The sequence below is a fragment of the Rhopalosiphum padi genome, chromosome 3 (assembly GCF_020882245.1).
Source record: "Rhopalosiphum padi isolate XX-2018 chromosome 3, ASM2088224v1, whole genome shotgun sequence".
NCBI classification, from domain to species: domain Eukaryota; kingdom Metazoa; phylum Arthropoda; class Insecta; order Hemiptera; family Aphididae; genus Rhopalosiphum; species Rhopalosiphum padi.
In genome coordinates, this window is record NC_083599.1 from 25,441,668 (window position 1) to 25,466,482 (window position 24,815).

General features: G+C 26.6%; 2 protein-coding genes across 3 annotated transcripts; one reads left to right on the forward strand and one right to left on the reverse strand.

Annotated features, from left to right (window-relative positions):
* Nucleotides 1-1,309: 1,309 nt before the first annotated feature.
* Nucleotides 1,310-22,344, forward strand: LOC132927605 (E3 SUMO-protein ligase PIAS2-like). Of its 2 annotated transcripts, XM_060992164.1 has the most exons (8): nucleotides 1,310-1,438; nucleotides 2,161-2,305; nucleotides 4,138-4,257; nucleotides 4,323-4,601; nucleotides 4,688-4,826; nucleotides 4,892-4,959; nucleotides 19,004-19,750; nucleotides 19,823-22,344. In XM_060992164.1, exons 7-8 carry the CDS (start codon nucleotides 19,009-19,011, stop codon nucleotides 20,920-20,922), a joined length of 1,842 nt encoding a protein of 613 aa, XP_060848147.1. In that variant the 5' UTR covers nucleotides 1,310-1,438; nucleotides 2,161-2,305; nucleotides 4,138-4,257; nucleotides 4,323-4,601; nucleotides 4,688-4,826; nucleotides 4,892-4,959; nucleotides 19,004-19,008; the 3' UTR covers nucleotides 20,923-22,344. The 2 variants fall into 2 exon arrangements, with proteins under 2 accessions (XP_060848147.1, XP_060848148.1); XM_060992165.1 differs by lacking the exon at nucleotides 2,161-2,305 and having other exon boundaries at nucleotides 4,138-4,601.
* LOC132924946 (KRAB-A domain-containing protein 2-like) lies at nucleotides 7,932-9,162 on the reverse strand. Its single transcript, XM_060989381.1, has 4 exons — nucleotides 8,400-9,162; nucleotides 8,246-8,314; nucleotides 8,101-8,169; nucleotides 7,932-8,035 (listed from the first exon to the last, which is right to left on the reverse strand). Exons 1-4 carry the CDS (start codon nucleotides 9,160-9,162, stop codon nucleotides 7,932-7,934), a joined length of 1,005 nt encoding a protein of 334 aa, XP_060845364.1.
* Nucleotides 22,345-24,815: the final 2,471 nt, after the last annotated feature.

Here is a 24,815-nt window from a genome sequence, read left to right on the forward strand (position 1 = left end):
ACATATAAATATATAATACTAAATAAATCCTGCTAAAATTAATAAAATATTTAATACTGTCAGTAGGTATTGGATGTACCTCAACATTGAGTAAATCACTGTAATGAATGAGTTAAATATCAATTAAATGATAAATAAGTAGGTATTTGACGAAAAACGATTCTGAGCAGTTGTCGCTGTATATGTATGTCGAAAAATAAATCATAATTTCTACGAATTTCATTAGAATTTTAAATTCAAACCTTTACACAATATTAATGTGATATTATGCTTAAGTTTTCAATAGAAAACTTTTTCTGTTTTCTTAAGAAAACATATGAGGAATCATATATTACATTTTAAAATGTATTTACTTACAAACAAAAATGTTATTAGGTATAGCCTATAGCCTATAGGTACATAAGTCTAATAAAAATTTAAAAAAATGAAATGTCTATAAAATATAAATAGCCGAAAAAGAATTAAAATACTTATAAAATTGCATTGCATTGAAAATTATGTATTCATAAATATTTTTTGGAAATTTTAAATCCCTATTATTCATTTTTGAGCTACAACAACAAATCAAAGTCAATTTAGTTTTTTTTTTTGTAATTTTTGATTTTAAAAAGTACTTTTGAATTTTGATCCTCCAAAGTACAAAATAAATCAAATTAACTACTACCTCCTTTAAGTTTATGATTAGAACAGTTTTTCTAGAAAAAGTATATTCGCGCAAAAAGAAACATAATGTTAGACTTGCATCATTATATTATATAGTGTGTTAAGCGTGATAAGTCGGCACGCGAACGCGGTCGGTTATTACCGCAAGGAACATATAATATTATAAAATATTATATAAAATGCACTGCTGATCGCCTAGACAAAACGGATTTGGTAACGTTTGCAATCGAACTAGGCATCGTAGCTATAGATAATAAATAACATATTTTATACTTTTTATTATACTCTATGGACGTACTGATATAAAAACAATAATATAAAACACGGCTGATGAGGGGGGGCATGGCCCCTCTGCTCCCCCTGGCTACGCCACTGTTATTAGTCATTATTAAAAATACAATTGTAAAACCATATTCACATTATATTATTATAAGCCTATTAACTTTATATAATATAAATAAAATAGTCTTTCTTTGGCCGTTATTTTTTAAAAACTCTATTACCGTCGCTCTATCTTGTGGTTGATTTGGAATACAAGCGTTTGGCGCTTGGTATACATTGAAACGTAACCAAGTACCTATACTAAGAAAGAGATTTTTTATCACTAGTCGTCCGAAAAAAAAGTCACCCAACTTCACACCCGTAATCAGTATCGTTGGAAATTGAAATACAAACGTTTGTTGTACGACGACTAGGTGCATTGTTCTGGATTGCCAACCATTTGCGTTCAAAATTGCAATCTAAGTAATCGGACGCCGTTGAAGTCTATAGCCAAGTAAGTCCCTTTTGCTGTCCGTGTATTTCCGCGGCACTCACGAAAATTATATAGTTGAATCTTAGTAGATATATTACTATTTCATTTTTAATTTATATGTCTTTGAGGATATGAGAACATTTCGATATTCTTAATATTGGACTAGAGTCTAGTCACTAGACACTTGATTATATCAAGTACAATTTAACATATTATATTGAAATAATATATATAAGTTATAATATTAAATATAACAAAATCAAAATTAAATAAAAGGCAGAGTACCTATAAAAGTTGTGTTGTAGGTATATTATTGTAATTTACCGAAACATGTTTTTTTTTTTTTTAGTGAATAGGTAATTATTAATTATATTAGAATTGCATAATTATGTTGATAATTTTATTATTTTATAACAAGTTTATTGTATAACCAAAAATAACTACCTATTATATATTATAAAGATTAGACATTTTATTATTTTTACAGACTACCTATTATTTGATAGTAATATATATTTTAATTAATTTCTTTGTAGCCATTGTTTTTGTTGGTCTCTACTGAATTCCAATTACCAATGATACACAATCTTCTTAAGAAAATATAATTCTTCTAAAAGTTTAATTTTAGCAATTCATCTTATAAACATAATGGTTTTAATTATGTATATTACCTATTTGTTAACTTAGTTTAGTACATAGTTTAAAATAATGAGAGTTATTCTATAAAGCAATTAATTTAATAGGATTCACCTACAATGCTGTAAGGACGGCCAGACTAGAGAAATTGATCTGAATTTGACGATTATGAGTAAATTTATTTGTGAATAAGGAACTAATCCAGAAGTCACAACTATATTCATGAAAACTAATTCAAAATCCTCCATTAAAGTAAATAAAATTATTTTAATATCTAATAAATGATAAAATTAGTTATACCTTGCATTACGTTGTGTTTGTTAAGTTTTAATTATTACTTAATAATTAATAATTCATATCAGAACTTATTACATGTTGATAGCTTTCATATTATAGTGAATTTAACTGTTATCAAATTTAAAAATAAGTACATTATTATTAATTAAGCTCTGACTATTTTTGATATTTTAATTTTTAAGCAAAATATGAGTATGTAAAATTGTAAAAATTAAAAATGTTCATATCTAGCTTAAAAATAATTCAAAAAAATCTAATACTTATTCACTGATGATGTTATAACTATCAACTTTGGTAATAGATCAATTCACTCTAATATATAACTAATAACACATAACGAGTTCTACTGGATGCAAATTTGCTATGTTGTATGTATAACGTATGTAAGATGAAGACAACACATTATGATATAGTGTAGAGGGCTTCTCTTTAATGACTATTTAAAGGATAAATAACAAATAATTCTTCAACAGAATAATCAAAATCACACCCAAATTATGACTATGTATTAATTAGATAAAATAACTTAAATTATTTTAAGATAAAATCCAACAATAACTCAACTTATATGAACAACAAACAAATAAGCAATTAAAAAGTGTTAAATCTCTTAAAAACAAACTTATTTTAAACTACCTAACTATACCAAATAAACAAAAATTAATTTTAAAAATTAATATTTAAGTATGATAAATTTAAAAACCAACTAATTTCTAAACAAATATATCATAATATAAACATAGTACAAATCCATACAATCAAATAACTAAAAATATAAACATTAAAATAATAATATTTAGATACAATTTAATTTAATATTATTAATCATAAAAATATTGTACAAAATGATATTCCTGTAATCCTTTAAATATAATTCTTATAATTATTCATATATTCAATATTAAATCTTGATATTACTTCTGATTCTCCTTCAGGAAAATTAAAAGAAGAATATTTTACTAATGCTAAAAATATAATTAGTTCAGTATTTTATAAATATAAAATTCACCATTTATAATTAAATTTTAATTTAACACAATCCTCTGCCAGAATGAACAAAAATTTTGTTTTTAAAAGGATATTCAATTATTTTTTTATTAGGTATATTTATTTTTTAGTTTAACTAATCAAGCAAAGTATTAATTTTTATTAGATTTATTCCATCTTTAGACTTTAAGAATTAAAATAAAAATATTTATAGTCTTGTCAAACTATCAGTTTGTTACGTGTGTGACAAACTGCCTTGACCATCATTATAGTCATAATAGTCATTGCATAGATAATGTCAGTTACCATTTTTTCCAAAATAGAATAGTTTGACATTATCTCAAAAATTCTCTTAAGCTTTTAGCTATATGATGTCACTTCATATCTATTTTAACATAATACCTTCCTAAGTACCTAACAAAAATTACCTATATTTGTAATTTTATTAAGTTGAAAACTATACAAGGTGTAAATATTTTCATATAGTTTGGTGTATTTTGGGGAGACTTTGATAATTAAAATGTAACTAATTATATTAAAATATAATTTCAATCATTGAAATTACTATAACAATATATAGTATTATATTATATTGTATTATATTATAATATTATAAATATAATTTAATATCCTAATTTGAATGTTCAAAATCTATTAAAAAATTCAGATTTTTATTTTTACGCCGGACAGAAATAAATATTTATACCAATTAATTATTAATTATAAATTTTATAATACATAAAAAACTTTTACTTAATTACTTCTACTTGTTATAAGTTACATTTAATTAATTTTTTTAGATAAAGGATTGAAAAACAATTAGACTATTATCAACTACCATTACGGTTTGCTAATTTTTAGCTGAAGTAGTCCCACAAAGTTATGAAAGAGACAATATTGAAGATGCCCTTCAACAATATGTAATATCTAATAATTGTGATAGTTGCTGTTCATCAATCTAAAAAAACTAAAAATTATGATTCAGAAGAACATTTTTATAGAGCAAAAGCATCAAAACAGGGTCAAATAAAAAGACAGAGAAAGAAAATCAACTGAAGATCTAAGATTAAAATGATTGGAAACTTGACGCTAAACAGATGAAATAACTGTTTAACTCTAAAACAAAACTGATCATTTCAAATACACTACATAATCCATTGAGAAAAGTATTTGATTATAAAGAGTGAATGATAGTTGCAGATTTGGCCAAAAGGCTGGTTCTGTATGAAGTTTATAAGTGATTGGTATACGCAAATAAAAATGGGTAATTAATTTTTTTATAATTTCTAATTTAAAAAAATTCAGTTTGTAATATTTTATACTAAACAATAGTTCATATTGATTTTTTAGGAAATAAATCATGTTTGAGCATGGAAACAGATGCATACAATGACTTACATTTTATAAAATGGCTAATCAAAGTATACCATTTTCAATCTTTTTCTCAAAAAAGAGTTAACTAATGACTGAAGACTTAGTTTCTTAAAAAGTAATGTATTTAAATAGCTTTTTCATTTAAGTGCATAATTTAATTAATTATTTTTCATTTTATAGAAACATAAATCTTTATTGGCAGCTGAAAACAATTTGACTACATGAAAAAATAAATTACCTTGCATTTAGTAAGTTCTTAATGAATTTTCTACATATTTCTTTTCATCATCTTCATGCATTAACTTGACAAGATTGGCAGTTGGTCTTGTCCATAATTCAATCAACAGCTAAGAATTTGTCTATTCTACTACTGTATTTTACATGTTTTAACAATTTGATGATATTTAACTAAACACTTCGAAATTATTAGTAGTGAATGTGTTTATATATTTTATGTACATGATATGTTACATTTTATAGTTTGTCTTAGGCTTTACTTCAATATTTTGATCAATAAATACTATGCCCACAGTTTGTCGACTGACACTATGTCTTTTCTCTATCAGACGGTGGATCTTTTGATTTCGGCAAACACAGAAAATATTTTATAAGGTTGAATATAAAATTCAAAATTTTATCTACTGTTTTCCATATTAGAAGAGCCACCCTTTAATGGAGAGAGACTTAGACTTAATTCATCTGAATCAAAATCATCTGAATTGACTATGGCCGTTGATCATATTTATCAGTTTTTAAAGTTAATGGCAAAAATAATAATAATAAAAAGATCAAAATACTATAGCTAATCCTTAAACCAGTAGTTCTCAATCAGGGTGACACAAAATCACTGCCTTAGACATACTATAAGATTTAACATAAGAAGTTTTATGATGAAGAACCACATTCTTTGCTAATAGCGTTAGAACATTCAATAAAATTGTGCCAAATAACTGTTCAAACATGGAAATGATGGTAATGATATCTATTACATTGGCTATAGATTTAATTATGGACAAGACTAACTGCTACATACGTAGAAAATTGTAGTACTCGCGACTAGAAATGCATGCTGCAAACTTAGTCTTGGCGAAGTTGTGAATACGGACAATAGTAAAATATGATCAGTTTGTTGAAGAGCTGTTGAGGATATATTGATCACTATTATAGATCTCCTTTGGTATCACTTAGAATTAATCGAGAAACGAAACTAGATAGACAATGAATTTCTTAATATGTTAAGCAAAAGGGTTTATATATATTTATACATACCATGTTGAAAATTGTTATTTTATTCATAATTTGTGTGCTTGAATAAGTACTCTTGAATAATACAGTGTCATTTATTAGAAATTCTTGTTACCATTTTATATAGTATTAATCACACACCCACATATGCTCATAATAACTCATCGGTTATTTCTGATTAAGCTGTATATTACATTATTACTACACACTATATATACAGATATTCACAAGTTGATCAGGGTGTTATAGGTATGCTATGAAAAATGACTAGTTTAATAGCTTATTATTATTTATTTCATGTTCATACAAATTATTTTATTTTCTGTAATCAATTAAAATTTTAACAAAGAAATATTTTTTCGTGAGCCAGCAACTCATATTTTTTTCATTTATTTTTCAATAAAAATTACATTTTTTTTGTGAATATCATTATCTTAGAACCTGGCCAATAGGATACTAGCATGCAGCTTGTTTATTATTCATAAATATTATGAAGATACATGTTCAACAAATAATACTAGTTACACACACATAAGCAAATCACCACCACAATTCACTGTGTAATACACTACACTGTAAATATGAATGCATACAACTGCAGTATTGTCAAACTTGTGCATACCATATAAATTAATACTCATAATTAATAACATAAATAAATATAATTTGATGATGTTCCCGGACTGTGCATTATCTGATAACTATTGTATTAATATATTAATATTTGTATTCAAACTATGAATGAACTTTAGATAAGTAGTAGGTACCTAATTATAATTTTTTCTTTGAAATTATGACCTTTAAGGTTCTACTATTGTTTTTGATAGTTAACAATGAAATTACCCAAACGATAGACCTAATTCCAGATGTCACCAACCACTCCCTGTCCCTACAGTCTGTTATTAATTGATTATCCCATAACAAGACTAAGATATAAAAAAAAAAAATCATTTTCCATTTTTAGAGTATAAAATATATTTATGAGCATAGTTACAAAATCTAGGATATTAAAAAAAAGTAACTTTTAACTTAACTTATGTTAATAATATATCTCTGAAGATTTAAGTTGACAAGTAGATAACTTAACTAGTTACAAAAATTTTTTACCTAACTGGCCCAGTGTAGCCTATACAACCACAGATATAGATAATAAACTAAATTGCTAACTGTTGTTATTGGTAATGGGGAGATTTGAAGCCGCGAAATCGGTAGTCGCCATTTTTAAAAAGGGCAGCTAAACGCTAATAACACAGAATACAATGTCATATTATTTATAACTATAATATAAATTATATTATGTGTCTTGTTCCTTCAAGTTGTAAACTGTTGATATTTAAATTTACTAAACATACATTATTAATAGTCAAATAATATAATAATACATTATTTTAATTATAATTATAATTACAAACCACCCGGGGCGGATCTAGAAATTCATCAAGGGAAGTAATTAAAATATATCTGTTACTGTGAATGTCCGCAATTGATGAGTGCTGACAATCACCTAGTGAATGTCGACATGCACCTATTAAATTGGTGAATGTTGAAAAATTAAAATAATATAGACATGCACTAGTGGATGTTGACATTTATATTAGGATTTTGGTCAATGTGACATACACAACATGGTTTTGGTTAATGTTGACATAGGTTACGTATTCGCACATAATATTATAGTATAGTACTATAGAGTCTATAGTATAGACAATAATATAAAATAGAAATTATATATTTAGTTATAAATATTAACAATTAGGTACTTTTATTAATTATGACTCTATTTATTGCAACATGACAAACTATCATGACATTTTGAATTGCATAAAATGCCAACATTTCTACAACTACAACTTTTTTGTGGTGCACTTTGTTTTGTAATTACATCGTGTATAACCTTGCCCACCGGTTGATGAATTTGATGCAGAAGCTTGCCTTAAGGAAATTTGTTAATCCATTTGTACATCAGTGATTGATATTAAATTAAAGTTCTCAACATTTTTACGGCTTGTACTTGGAGACTTGTGATAGCTACTTCTCTATTCAAAATTATTTTTTCTTTTCTTCTGTCAATTGGTTTATCTAAAAATTAATTGAGTTGAATAAATTAAGTTTCGATTGTTAATTTATTTATTAATAATACGTACTTGATATTTTTTTTGCCTGTTGTTCGTCATCACACGATTTTTCACTTTCTCGATCACCTTTTTCACAATCTGTTAATAATTTTCAAATATTAATTATTATTTATTTATTTATTTTTAATGTTTTTTTTTTATACTTGATACTTACCTGTCTTATTATTTTCGTGTTGTTCGTCATCACTCGACTTTTCATTTTCTCGATCACCTTTTTCACAATCTGTTAATAATTTTCAAATATTTATTATTATTTATTTCATTAACTTTATATTAAATTTTTATTATAATTACTAATAAGTACGTACTCATATATTTGATTACGTTTTCCAAATGCTCTTCTGATTCAAGTTGACGTAGTTTATCTCGAGGAAGAGAAGACGAAAACAGACCCCTTTTGGGTTTTGTGCCAAACATAGCTTCATATGGACTTTGCTTTATACCTTCGTGGTATGCTGTATTTTTTGTAAATTGAACAAAATATAGACCATCCGCCCATTTATTAGTATTATTATCGGACATCCATGCTCTTAGTAGGTTCTGAATATCTTGATTCGCTCTTTCTATTGAACCTTGTGTTTGGCTATGGCGTGGTTTGCCATGAACTATTTTTACACCATCCCACATAAAACACAGTTCTGTGATTATTTTATTCACAAATTCCCTACCATTATCAGAATGTAAAATATTTGGTGCTCCAAAAGTTAAGAATATATGTAACAAATTATGGGCAACTTCTTCCGCGGTTTTAGATTTTAATGGCCGTAGTTGTATAAATTTTGTCAAATGATCTTGATAGTTCAAAATAAATTTGTATTCTCCATCTTTACATGTTTGCATATCAACAAGATCTATTTGACATCGGGAATTTAACTCTGAACTTATTAAAGGCTTCACAACAATGCCTTTTCTAGGTGCTTTTTGTTTTGTTTGACATTGAATGCATAAACTCAAATATAGCATAACGATTTCATATATAATATTTTTGTATTTACATTGCAATTCTTTAATCATCCGAGTACGTCCTCCGTGTCCAGTTTGAATGTGTGTTTGTTGAATAATATCAAACATGTCTTCATTTTTTACATAATATATTCATATTCGTTTCTCCTGGTTTTAAAGGAACTATAAGTTTAGTACTTCCCATTATATTCAATACATCATACCGCTTTAATCGTCGATAGTCATTACGTTGTTTATTAGATTTATCTTTCGAAATGTTCACTTCACTAATTAGAAATTTATATTTTTCAGCCGATAGAAAAAAAGAATTATCATGTCTCTTTTTAGATACTAAATTATTAAATTTATTATAAAATACTTCACGTATGTTTTCCATTAAAAAAAAAATGTTTTGGTTATTGTGCAAATCACTATACTACGATAACACTATAACTATGTTGAATGACAATATCATACTAAATGTTAACGAGGCAGCATATATCATGGTGGTTATCCAGATATAATAAGTCGCAGGGTAAGATAATAAAATATTTTATCGAAATTATCAACTTGTACAATACCTACCTTGTGTATTAGTTAATAGGTAGGTACAATAATATTAGATAAGATCAGATTAAATAATATTGGCATTACTAACATTCACCAATATCGTTATATACATGTCGAAATTCGCTAGTAAATGTTTAAAAACAGTACAAATTTAATCAATATGCCAACATACACCAATGACTATGGTGTATGACGACATTAACCGGTGAATGTCAAAACATTTGTCATATTGAGGTACTTAATATTGATAAATCCCAGCCTACTAACAAACATAGGCGGACATCAGGGGGGACTTAGGGGGGCTCAGACCCCCCCCCCCGAGTATTTCAATAGACCCCCAAAAATCGAAGGTAATATGTTATACTTCTGTATAAAAAGGTGGCGCGGGGTCACTTTACATTAGATTATTATATCCCCCTTAAAAATTCAATTGAATGTCCGCCTATGCTAACAAATTTTGGACAGTTAATAATATTATAATTTTTTTATCAATACTTTTTATTAACAAAGTATATTTATTAATAAAATAAAAGATTTAAAATATTGTTCAGTAATTTAATAACAATTTTTAGTGCTTTAGATGCATGTTTAGGGCCTTCTCTACCTTTGATTGATACAAAGCTATCGATTATACACTATTCACAGTCAGGGCCCCCACAAGAGGGGGCTGATGGACTTTGAGTACAGGGGCCCGGCTATTTTAAGGGCCAGTAGGCCCATTGAAATTTATTTGTAATTTTTATAAAGTTTTATAAAGGGCCCGGACAAACATATTTTAGTACAGGGGCCCGAGATTGTATGTGGGGGCCCCGTTCACAGTTAATATCTCGATAAAAATGCTTGACAATATGTCCACAAATATAATAAAATATTTGTCAATAATTGTATTCAAAAACTATCATTACATACAGTCAGGGCAGGGCAGTATTTTAGATAAGTACTTGTATTTAAGATACGTGTCTGAGATACAATTGTATCTTGTATCGTGGATTTAAATACTTTTTTGACTTGTATCATATAATTATATCCACAAGTAATTGAATATTTTCAATAAAAAATAAATCTAGAGTTTCCAGTTGACATTTTAATGGAATCGTGAAGTAAATTACTGCGGATAGCATATTTAAATAGTAAACAGTTTGGATTAAATTGGCATTATACATTTTAACAGTATTGAAAAATTAAAATATATGAATAAACTTGGTGTTTATAATATAATATAGTATTGTTGACAGGGCCGTAGAGGGAAAAGTTCAGGCTCGGGTGGAAAATACTTAAGGGCCCCTATTAGTGGTGGTTCTAGGAGCCACGGTCACTTTCCTTCCCACAACCCAACATACCATCAGCTAAAATTTGTAAAAATCAAAAAAAAATTGTTCGAATTATATAATTAATTACGGTGCCTCCTTTTTCGGGCCCCTTAAAACGTTCGGGCTCGGAAGAAATCCTACTAGGTGCCCTTTTTAAAGATGGCGGGCTGATTAGTTTCTAACTTCACTTTATTATCACAGTTAGCAATCTAGTTTATTATCTATACAACATTTTACTCCAATGGTGAATCCTAAAAATCTAATAAATAAATAAACAAAAATATTCTTATAGACATCTGTTTATTTGAATTTCTAGGTTTGATGTTATTATTGTTATTAACAATAATTCAATAAGTACAAAAATTATACTGGGTAGGTATACATTTTAAACATAATTTTGAATTCTCTGTTATGAATAAAATCTAAATAATATTCATTAAGTATTTTAAATAATATAATATATATTACACTATTAATTATTATATGATATCCTCATATTTCTATAAATCTTTTAATTTTCGAGTATAGCCAGTATAGGTACTGTATATATATTATATGAAAATTCAGAGCCTATCAAATACCAACTATACCTATAGTGAATGCGAGGGGCAAGTGCCCATTCTCAGTCTCTCCCGACCCTGGGTTCAGCCTTGGGAGTCTACTCACTACTTCTATTACCACTATCTTATATTATCGTACTAGTTACTACTATGCTGTTCGACTGGCCTCTGCCGCCCGGGAAACGCGGACTGTGGTATTTTACGCCACTCTAGACTTTAGCTATCGTGTGTGAAGGGGTGGTTTCCACCGACTGTGTGCGCATGAGCGATCACCACCGATCACGTTCACGTTACGCGGCGTTGTCACTTTACTCCACCAGCTGATCGAACTATAATATTGCGAAGATGTCGACGCTTTATTTATTTTGTCCCTGGGCCACTATACCCACGCGCAACATGGACCAATTAATATATTAAATATTTTTTTGAAACAAATATTATTATTATTAGGTAATAAAAATATTCTTTTATTTTTAAAGTCGAATAATAATAAATAAAAAATTACAAGACAGATTAGTCGAATCTTTGAAAATGTTGATTTGTATCACCTTCCACTGTTCAAAATAATATACTCGTCCAGTATGTCATCTGTTATTTTTAAGAGCGTGTTAAGCACATAATATATGCAGTGCTAAGTTTAACAAAATATTTTAATATAAAATGTGTTTAATAAGGGTATGCAACAATTTCTGAAAAATTGGTAGAGGTATTCTCCCGCCATAGTGCCATAGGGTATATAGAAGCGTCTAAATGAAATAATATGAAGTGGAAATGGAAACTAAGCACAATTGTAGGCCAGGCACGTATACAGGGGAGGTTTTTGGTGTTCAACCCCAATTTTTTTTTTTTTGTATACGTGCCTGTTGTAGGCAAATATCATAGAAACTATTTTCCCGTATGTGAAATATAGAACAATAAAATTGTTATATTCTAATTATGATAATTATTATATTACTAAATACTATTTAAATAAACATCCATTATGTTTCAAAAACGAGTACACTTAAATACTTGATTGTTCCGTACCGGACTATACCTATTTCAAGTACTATAACTAAATAAAAAAAGTAACGATGTAACGAGTATTTTGGAATCGGTGCTATTTTAACTACTTGTTGTAATTGTACCGATTGTAACGATTCCACAAAAGGAACGAAAATTCCCACCACTACTAAATAGTATATTTACATATTATTCTAGATAATAAATATATATTATAATGCTCGCATAAATTAAATTATTATAATTTATTAGGTACTAATAATATTATGAAATGATTATTTATTTAAAAGTTTGTATATGTACAATTTTGTAGATATATGGTACCTATAAATTATTAACATTTAGAACGTAAATTCATCAGTACCTAACACATATTTAATTATATTAACTAATAAAATAAAATTAAGTATATTGTACCAGCAGTAGTAATAACTTGGTATTATAATTTTTAATCAAAAAAATGTTTCTGAAACACATAACATTATTGCTCTTTAAACAAAATCATTTTATTATAACAGTGCTTCGAAGAAAAACATTCACTATATTTTTTTAAATTATATTTTATTTCTATGTCACAATAAACAGAAATTGCTATTTTTATTAAAACAAAATAAAGTGAACAGTCAATAGACCAAGGTTCGTTATCGTATTGATGATTTTATAAAATTATCGCGTCATTCAAAATTTAAATATTAAATTAGCATTTTCTACAGCTAGATACATGTATATAGCTAGTTATTGAAAACAAAATTTGACATAATTTGATTCTATTGAGTATTATAGACCTCATAAGTTATAATGGTAAAGTACATGCACAATTTACAAAAAGTAGGGACTGGTATAAAGTTTGTTTTATCATTTTTGGTTTACATAATATAATAATTATATTCTACTCTATGTCTCCCACTAGTTGAGCACTGCATAATATGCGTTTTCTCAGTCTTACTTAAATTCTGAATAATTCAATTAACTTCTGGATGTTTATAATATTACAATAATTTACAGACTATATTAACTTATTATCAAATTTAATATTAAGAGCAAGTATGAATCTCATAAGTTTTTTTTATTTACCGATTATCGGGTACGTTTAAGAAGAGATTGTATTGATTTCGGACGACGTCATACGGTTGCCGGGCGACAGACGGGCATGTGATCAGTTGCTATGGGTTACCACTTGCTATATTCGTTTCGTTTCAACTTTCAACTCACTTTTACCTTTCACAGCAGCTGATGATCTAAAATTCTGGCATGTTCTACTCGAAAATATCACTGTGTCACTGGGCTGAGCCCTTCCGCCGGTATTCCATTTCTTTAGTTTAAACGTCAATATTATTTTCCCCGACATACATACAGTTTCGTATATTGAAATTAATTTCAGAGGGGTTAAAAAAATGTCCATTCTTAAATTCCAATTAATTATACAATCAAAATCAATGCCTGTTCCAACCATATATTTCGGGGGGGCCTTATAATATGCACCTATACTATGAACATAACATTTTCAGTAATAAAAATACAAACGTTTTAATGTATGGTCTATATTTATTGTCAAACATTTAAAGTGTTAATTAATCAACACGACGTATTAAGGGTTCCGCAACAAATCATAAAAAGTATAATAATATAGTTTTTTTACAATTATTTGACAATAGGTATATAAGTATAAAGAACATTAATAAATATAGTAATTTTTTACATATTTAAAAATAAAAATGTATTCATTATTATCACAATTATTAAGATATTGGATTTGAGTATCTAAAAATTAATTTCGCCACAACTGCTATAAATTATTTTTATATATATTATCAATATAGCATATATTTTTTAACCCAATTTGCCACTTGTAGGAACTTGTACATTCATCCCCTTTAAACACCACGTTACTACCTATTTAATAACAGGTGGTAGTATAGTATATTATCTCCATAGTCCATATTATATATTTATATTGTAGTTACGGCGAATGCCTCCTATAGAATAATAGATAGGTATTATGATTTTATGACATGATTTAATATATTACGTATTGCGTAACCGGGTGGACATGTTTTCCACGTGTATAATACAATAAAAATAAAAAAAAAACAATAATATGTGATTCGACCTCGCCCTTACTATACTACCTCAGTGTAATGACCCTTAATACTTGTATAAAAATTAAGAATAACAGCTGCGCGTAGAACGATTTTCGGAATGACGCACGACGGTGAAATTGGATATATTAGGGGTCGCCAAAATACGGACGTACAGCATCGATTATTATCGCGCAAGACAGATAGGTAACTCATTTTACCAAGGGTCGGTAAAAATATAACATAATATTAAATATTCTACTTTTTGAGTCCTATGGGCATTTATACGCATTGGAGCCAAGTTTACTTAAAAATGGTTCAATTTTAACCGATGCCTATATTCACTTACCCAACCACCCAATTCATCATTCAAAAATTGAGAAAAATGTTTAAACGGCTACACATTAAAATCCATACAATATAAAGCCGTTCGTTCAACTCGTAAATGACACAACTGTTGCTACAATTATATTTTTTATTTTATTACATAAATCAATTTAAATAATAGCCACTCTCCAAAAACATTTAAATACATTTGTATAACATAAAAATAAAACAATTTTAGTACTTAATTTACAACTTACTAACAAGTACCTATAAAAAATATTAATATGCAAAATGTCAAGATTATTAATAAAATTCATAAAAAATTAAATAATACATAGTGCCGATTTAGGTCTTTTGATGAAAATTTTAAGTTTATTGCAGTTATTCATTTTTTAATTACAACAAAATAAGAAATTGATTTTTTTTAAAACTGCCTTTACGTAATAATTCCATTTTTCCTTATATTTTTTCTAATTATTAAGAAAAGTACTAGACATTTTATACTTTCAACCCCTGTGTATATATACTATATTCATTTTCCTATCAGAAAATATATTGAAGTTGAATATCTAAGCATTTTCACTGCTCCAAAAGCCAGAAGAAGACGACAGACACAAAAAAAAACACATCATTGTAAAATCAATACTCACCCTTTTATAATCTAAAATGGTATAAAATGTTTAGTCATACAGTCATAGACATAGTAATATATTTTCATTTAACTAACTTCTATAATATTTACAAATATACAATAAATAGTACGTGATGTGTTGTGTATATAAAAATTTAAAATAATAATTGTTTTTTTAATAATATAATGATAAAACCATGTCAAGTGTTAACAACGACGCAGAAGCGTAGACCTTTAGTGGTGGCGCCACTGAGGGTTATGAACAAGTGTTTGTGCGTGTGTCGGTGCTTGGTATCACATCAAAATCAAAATGTTCATCAGTTGTTAAACGACTTGGCAGTAGTCAGAAGCGTCAAGACGCAATCGATAATCATAATCGTATAAATATTAAATAGTTCAAATTATTATTGACATACAGTAAAATTTAAAGAAGAAAAACTACTATTATTAATATAGGTAATTATTATGTAGATATTTTTAAATGTTTTAATATAATTCATTGATTTAATAGTTTTATAAATATTATATAATGTAACCGATAAAAATAATATTTTAAATGATTTAAAATTGAAGAAATATCATTTATCAATAGTAAAAGTATTAAAGCCATTAAAGGAAAACTGTGATATCCGTGAGGTAGATACTTCAAATAAAACATGAAAAGGGAACTAAAAATATAATTGTACTTAACAATTTATTGTCTATTAGTTAGAAAAAATGCAAACCATGAAGGTTATACTATTTAAAATTATTTGGTAGCAAATAAAATATTTTGTACTACGTTCCTTTGTTTTTATTTGAAAACATATTAGAAAATCTATTAGATAAAATAAATAAATATATATTATCTAATATAAGTTATAGCTGATAACTTGTTACTGAATTTAGTATTGATCATTTCAATATTAGGTAGTTGTTTAATATATTTTTTTCTTAATACCAAGTCACATAATTTTATGTATTATTTTTTATTTCTAGTATTAATTTCTTTTATATTTATTGTTTTTCTATCAATCAATTTCTCATTTAATAGAATATGTATTGAAAAAAATAGTACTTTTTTCCATTTTAATTAGTTATTTCTAAAATAAAAAAATAATTAATTTTAATAATTAAAATATAATAGTAACAATGTTTATGTATATCGTTACATACTTGTATAATATTACTTAATATGAATGTCATTTTACGTAATATCACAGAAATTAGATAAACGTTTTTTTTAATAATAATACTATATAGGTAAGTAGTGGTTGGTAGGGAAATCACTAATTATTAGTTGACTATAGTGTTATTATGTTTTTATTTATTATTAATATATCTAACTTTATCTTAACCACATATCTGACATATCCAGTGCTTTCGTAAATATAATATATCACGCATTTTATCGATCTAGAACAAATGGACGTAGCCATTTGGATGTAGCCGTTTGGACGTGGGGACAATTGGACGTCAAAAAAATAAATATATTAATCAGTAAATACAATTAATAAGCTATTTATATTTTATATTTATTATTATACGTCAAAAATGGTTATAAAATATTTAAAAGTACAAATTATTCATTATATAAAATATTAAAATTAAAAAAAACAATATATGTTATATGTACACGAGCCTTACATTCTCGTTTATACCTACATCGCCAAAACCGTTTTAAACCATCAGAACTAAAAGCGTCAAATAAGTACATGAAACCGTCATTCAAAAAAATTTCACCATCGCGATTCGAGTTAATTAACGACATTTTACATGTACACTTTTACACAATTTGTACTCGACTAACACGATTATAAGTGTGTATTGTCGTGTATTACTGTGTTTCGATAAAGTGTGATAAAAACGGTTGTAATAACCAATAAGTAAGTTATACATTATTTTTATATGAAAGGTACCTATTGCCAAAACGATAAAATTCAATCTATAAATAATACGCGTATTATATGTAAAATTCAATAATAAGCTATACTATTTGATATAATACAATACCATTAGTTATATTATGAACATGTAATATCAATGGTTTTATAATTTATAAATACCTAAGAATAAACCAGAACTATTAATTTTTAGTTTTTTTTTGAAATTTTCTTTGTATTTTATTTTTTACATCCAATTGTCCCCACGTCCAAACGGCTACGGCCATTTGTCCCTATTCGGCATTTTATTGTTGTGCATGGCTTTGATAATGTATAATATATTTAAATCAAAATATTATAATATCAGAAGGCGGATAAAAAATTATAAAATGTATATAATAGGTAGTTGCTAGTTGATAATGAGCAATCAATAATCATCGATTCATCTATAATATATTCAATCAAACCCAAGACTATGTTAATTAAGTATAGTGCCTGGTAGACCCCACCAAATAATATATCATCGATTCCTATAACATAAGACTATCATAGTACCTTTTTAAGATTATGAAAAAAAATATGGGAGAATAATCAGAAATGTAATTACAATTTATTATTACAATAAAATTATCCGCACTAATTGGTATAGAGAGGGGCGTGCGGATAATCAAACAACGATTAAAAATATACGGTAAACATTCATTTAAATTTTTTATAAAATTAAATAAAAATGAAACTTAAACCTACACTATATGCAGACTTGGGTAGAATACTTTATGATAATAGTATTCCCAAGTATTTGAAATACTTCATAAAAAGTATTCTAAATATTTTTCAAATATTCTTTTTAGTAGATTTAGATTTCAATAAAAAGTAATACAATTATAGGTGCTTATATGGTTATATTATATATAAGTACAAAAGCAATTTATATGACAGAAGAAGTAATGGAATTATGATTTAGTGTGATTGGACGGTAAAAAAGTATATCAAATACAGTATTAAGAATATTTATAAAAAGTATTCAAAATACTGTAGTGTATTGAATACGTCATTCAAAAAGTATTCGGAATACTACCCAAGTCTGACTATATGTATAACTTATAACTTATTAGTATAATGCGATAAAATAAATATATATGTATATGTATTGTTCAAAGTACATAAGATAATTAATTTAATTTAAAATTTAAAAATATTGGTGAAATAATTTCAATAATTTCGCTGTGGTATAGATAATTGACGTGCGGATAATCGATATTCTACTTTGTTAAAAATAATGTGAAAAATATTTTTACGAGAAAAAACTAGAAATTATAAATATTTAAGTTTGTTTTTGTGAATCTATCCATTAACAAAAATAAATAAAATAAAATTTTTCAAACTTTCCATAGACTCAAATATTTATCTTATTATACTGTTTTTTTATCAGGTTAGGTTATCTGATTCGCATTTTAAATTTAATATTAACTAGTATTATATTTTAAAGTCAATTCGATTTTAATATATTATATTATATTATAAATATATATATATACATGCATTATATATGTCTAACCATTTTATCATTAAGACTATAAATTTAATAAAACAAGATTAATTAAAATTTTTTTTTTAATTTTTTTTTTAGTAACAATGAATATTTCTGATGAAAATTATAGAAAAATACTGGCTAGTTTTCGGACTAATGACTTACAAAAACTATTGGAAGCCTTTGGTCAAAATAAAACAGGTCAAAGATCTGAATTACGAGATCGAGCACTTGAATTGTTAAAGTCTAAACCAACTGGTCTTAACTATGTAGCATATCTAACAAAAATACTTGAACTACATGGTATCATACAATCTGATTCGTATATTAATGATATGATGCATAATTATTCTATGCCACCTCAACAAAGACAGATGATGTCTATAGGTCAGTCACAGACACCACAACAAAGAATGTACCTACTGCCACAACGTCCTCAACAATCGATGCAAACGACCCGCGCTGGATTACCACAGTTTACGTTCCAAATGCAAAGAGTCGTACATGGAAACCCTACTGATGCAAATACTATTCCTGGAAACACTATGGCTATCAAAAATATTCAGCATACATTTGGTAGTAATCAGCCAGCTGGACCTCATACTGCAGTACCATATCAATTACCCGTAAATCAACCAAGTATGGCGTATATGGTGCAACAAAATACTGTGAGATTTGTTTTGAATACATTGGCAGGTAGAAACAGTAATGATTTAACACCAGCACCTCAAATTTTAGCCAAATACAAGTTCAAAAAACTACCATTTTACGAAGTTATTGAAGATATTATTAAGCCAACTCTTCTAAATGGATCAGAAACATGTACATTAGAAAACTTTACTATAGGTAGCATTATATTTTATCTTTATGATCACTCTTCTTAACTTAATCGTATTCATAATATGTATTTTATTTCAGGAACTAGACAAATGACATTCATCCATACTATGTCACCCGAACAAGCATCACTTATTGCGATGAATAGAGATATTTCATATGGAAAAAATGAGTATCTTTATCAATACCAGATTCGAATTTGTCAGTTAGAAATTGGACGTAATGAGGTAACTGATTTTTTGCCCTTAGGACTCCACATTCGAGTTGGAAATAAAATATGTTCATTGCCACCTACTGCTTCTGTACGATTAGGAATTGAATCTAGACGAATTGCAAAACCTATTAATTGCGCGCAATATCTAAAACTTAATCCAAATATTTCAAACTCGATCACTATAAATTGGGTTCCAGATGGGAAAAAATATGCCTTGGCAATGTTTATTGTAAAAAAGTTAAGTTCAGATAATTTATTAAAAAAACTTCTAGATAGAGAAACGAAGAGTTCAGAAGAGACGAAACATTATATTATTAAAAAGTTCACAGATGTTGATCCAGATTTGGCCACTACGTCTTATTATTTTTCCTTGGTTTGTCCATTGGGTAAAACTAGGATGAAGATACCTGCAAAATCTATCCATTGTGATCATATACAGTGTTTTGATGCAGCTACATTCATTTCAATGAACGAGAGAAAGCCAACATGGGTGTGCCCAACGTGTAATAAACCTTGTTTATACGATGATATACGAGTAGAAAATTATTTTTTGGATATTGTCACAAGTCCTATGCTCAAAGACGACAATGAGGATATTGAAATTTTGGCAGATGGTTCATGGATTATATCTGAAAAAAATAAATATACCAAAAATATGAATAATACTCATGATACTAAAAAAAACCCTATAGATTCTATCGATTTAGATGACAGTGACGAAGAAATGTCTATTGAACCAAAAAAAGAACTTAGACTAGAAGGTTTAGAAAAGCAGAAATCTGAAAACATGAAATCACATCTTGTTGATTTGACAAAAGATGAGAACGAAGAACCACTAAAACATACTGTTAAACTGGAAATTGAGGATCAGACAGTTGATGCTAAACAACCAGTTACTGAACCTGATTTAATACCACAAATTCAAGTACAGCCGCAACAAACAATTACCAGTTCTGGACAAGAATGAAAAATGCAATTGTTCTTTTCGTCATCTCCTTCAAGTTTTACCACTACAACAAAAGTCTCTTAATATTTTTATTATTATTGTAATCGATACTATTTTTAGATGGACAGACTTTTTTTAAAGTCACGATGCGGTTCTATATTTCTATACAAAATAAAAATATTTCTTAGTTAAATATTTAATATAATAAAAATGTTAACATTCTTTCTATTTATCATAATATATTTTCTAGTTAATAACACAGGTAATATTTTAAACAATGAATGCCCATATTTTCTGATAACATTAAATTATTCATATTTATTATAAGTTTCTCCATAATATTTACTTATTTCAAAACGATTAAGACTAATTAACTCATGAAGTAAGCTTTATGATTGCTGTATGAGAACATAGCGCAAATCCGCAATATCAAATTATTAAAAATATAAATATAAAAATAAAAGATAAACTTTTAAATTCTATATTGAAACCAGATACTAGTTCTGATTCTCCCTCAAAAAAATCAAAAAGAGAATGATTTATTGATGTAAAAAATGTAATTTATATTAAAATAAATATTACCAAAGTAAAAATATATGATAAATATAAAATCATTTTAATTAAATCTATTGGTTAGGTTAGGTTATATGTATGCCTCATAAGAAATAATTTGTGATATAAAACAAATTATTTCTGAAACAAAATAGTTTGAATCAGTGTTCGATCTGGAGGGGTGCGTAGTGGGACGGAGCTCCTTACTATTTTTTTTCGCGTACCCCAACTTTATGTTTTTCACAAGAACCGGGGTGATATCACAAACTTATGTCTAAAATAATTTTTATTAAAATGTGGATTTCAATTTATAATATAAGAAATTTTAAAATTTTCAGTATCAAAATTATATTTGATAATAGTTTATTAATTTATTATTATTATTATTATCATCACTTCTATGGCCCTTTATACTTTTTTTTGTAGTTTGATTATTAATTAATTATAATATACGGTTCTTTGCCTATAATTAATTGTACATAATATCTATTCTGTGGACTAGTATGAAGGTAGAATTGTGTAGCTGAAAAGTGATATTCAAAATATAAGTAAGGTTGGCAAAAGGAGTGTGGGGGGGCAAGCCATTCACGTGTTTGTGTTAAGTAATTGTGCGCTTGGAACGCAGTTTTTAAATCGTTGATTGAGCTCCTCTGCTTAATTTTTCCCAATTCGAGCACTGGTTTGAATTAGTAAATTATCTATATTAAAACCATTTATTTTTTAAAAATATACTAAGCTCGAACTAAAAACAAATCAAAACCTTTAGTATAATTAATACCAGTATAAGGATAAATATAATGTGTGTATATTATATATTAGTTAACCAAATATAGTACAAAATTAAAATTAAAAAAAATAAATAATTTATATTATGATGATTTCAAGCCTGAAAAACACCTATAAGATAAAATGTAATTAAACCCTTACATAATTCAATATGACCAAAAATTATAAATACTCTAGTATTAAGTAAAAAACCATATCTGTAAAAAATTATTATTATTATTATTATTTTAAGTTTAAAAATAACTATAATTTAATTAATTAATTCAACACAATTATCTGCCAAAATATTTTTATTCATTTTTTTAATTGTTAAATTATGTAATTCTTTCAAACTAATATAAATTTTTTTTATATAAAAAATTGCGTGTTAGATAGTAAGGTAAGAGTGAATTTATTATATCAATAATAATGTATAACATCAATATAATACAATTTTTCAAATCTTAACGGTTATAAAGTACCAAGATAAACTAAGAAGGTTATACACATAATATTATAACATAGAGGAATACTTTTATTCGGGATTGTAATTGCTTTATGAAGGGTCATAGTTAAATTTTAAAGAAAAATGTTATCAAAAATGATTCCAAATAAAAATGTTTGTATTTTACAAAGTTAAGTTAGTTAAGTTTCATTATTGTATGTTTGTGTTTTAGACTTAAGATTAAAATAAGGGAGAAAAATATTTTTTTTTTAATAACTTACAAGGCAATGAATGTGCCATTGTGAAAAATATTTAAGGCAACCAGACAGACACAAAAAATCAGTCTCTCCAAATCGTTGTATAAGTTAGTACGTCGATCAAGAAAAATGTAAGTTATCAAAATTGTTTTCTTGAATAAGTGTTATAATAAATAAAGTTTTTTGTGCATTTAAATTAACTGTTTTTCTTTGAACAGCCACATTAATTAAATGTATTTTTTTAGTTCAATCTGAAACCAGTTAATTTATTGTTGTTATAAGGATTAAATTCCTAAACAGTTAAAGTAGCTGGCTCTATCAATTATCAACTCTTGAGAGTTTAACTGTTACATGTTAATTGCTAGGTGCAGATAGAAGTTTATCGCTAAAAAAAAGTATATCTACAATAGTGTTCAAGATTTTTTTTTTAATTCAAAAATGAATTTAGGTTTTTGTTAAAGTTTAAGTCTGCAAACAAAAACTTGGAAAATAATGAAAAAAACAACTAAAATTTAACTTATTTTTAATTTAAAAAAAATATACGAATTGAGTAAGTAATAAAATAACTGAAATAGGTGCCTACTTAATGAGTACTGGACACAGATCCTTCTGATAAATATTGAGATTAGTTCTCGATATCTCCTATTCATACTAGAATAAACTAATTTTGTTATCCATTTTTATTTGGTTGTAATGTTTATTACCTACTCTTTCTGTAGTCATTGCATTTTGGGCAAATAATTAAGAGAGCTACTTATAATTTTTATAATATATACATATATATATATATATATTATCATCTATTTTTGTTGTAATGGATCATAATTCCAAAGAATGCACTGTATCTATGTATTACTAGGTATACGTGCTCTGAATATCTAATATCCAATATTCGATACATGTAATACATAGGGGTAGGTACTGCGATGTAAGCTTAAAGATTAAAATACTTAATGACAGGATGGCATCCATTCTACCTGGGTCGGATAGTTTTACTCATAAATATAATAAACAAAAGTAACGAAGGAGTCACACAACATGAACTTGGAAAATGAATCGACATGACCCGCATATTTTTAATATTAAAACAGTAGATTGTAGGACTATAATGGCTATAATCGATGACGGCGATAAAAAGATAAAATAGCATTTCTGGGAAACGCTAGCGAAACTACAACATTCATGCATATCAATTATCAAAACGTTACATGAAACAAAATTTGGTACTTAATATCATCACAAAATATATTATATTATGTAAAATAAATATCGTATTTGTAAAAATGGTTAAAAAAATTTCTATAACAGTTAAAAGTACGTTACATACACATAAAAAAAAATGTAATAGGTACCTTCATTCACACCATGTTATTAACATTATGTTTGTTGTGCTTTTATTATTTTAAATATTTTACTTTCAATAGTTCATATAATTATATTTTCCCATAACAGATATATTTTTTAGTATCTTTTAAGTATCTACAAAATATTTAATAGGATTCAATACTCAATGATTATTATTTTATGTTCACACAATAAATAAAATCTTACTACATTTGAACACAAAAAGTACAAAGACAAGTACTACATTCAGTAGTAAATATTATTTTTAATAATTCTAATTAATTTAGAATTTATATTTTAAATTTTTTTAATTAATTTTATAATTTTTTATAAATATGAAAATGTAGATTATTTTTATTTTTTTTAATAAAAAGTTACTTGCGAATAAATATTATTTTTGGCTTATATAGATATCTAAATTAATCTACATATTAGAAAATTACATAGCGTATAATAAAATTCATAATATGCATAAAAGTTTTAAGTCTCCCATGAATAATGTTTTTGAATTATAATAAAATGATTAACATCATTGTACGTCTTTAAAATAA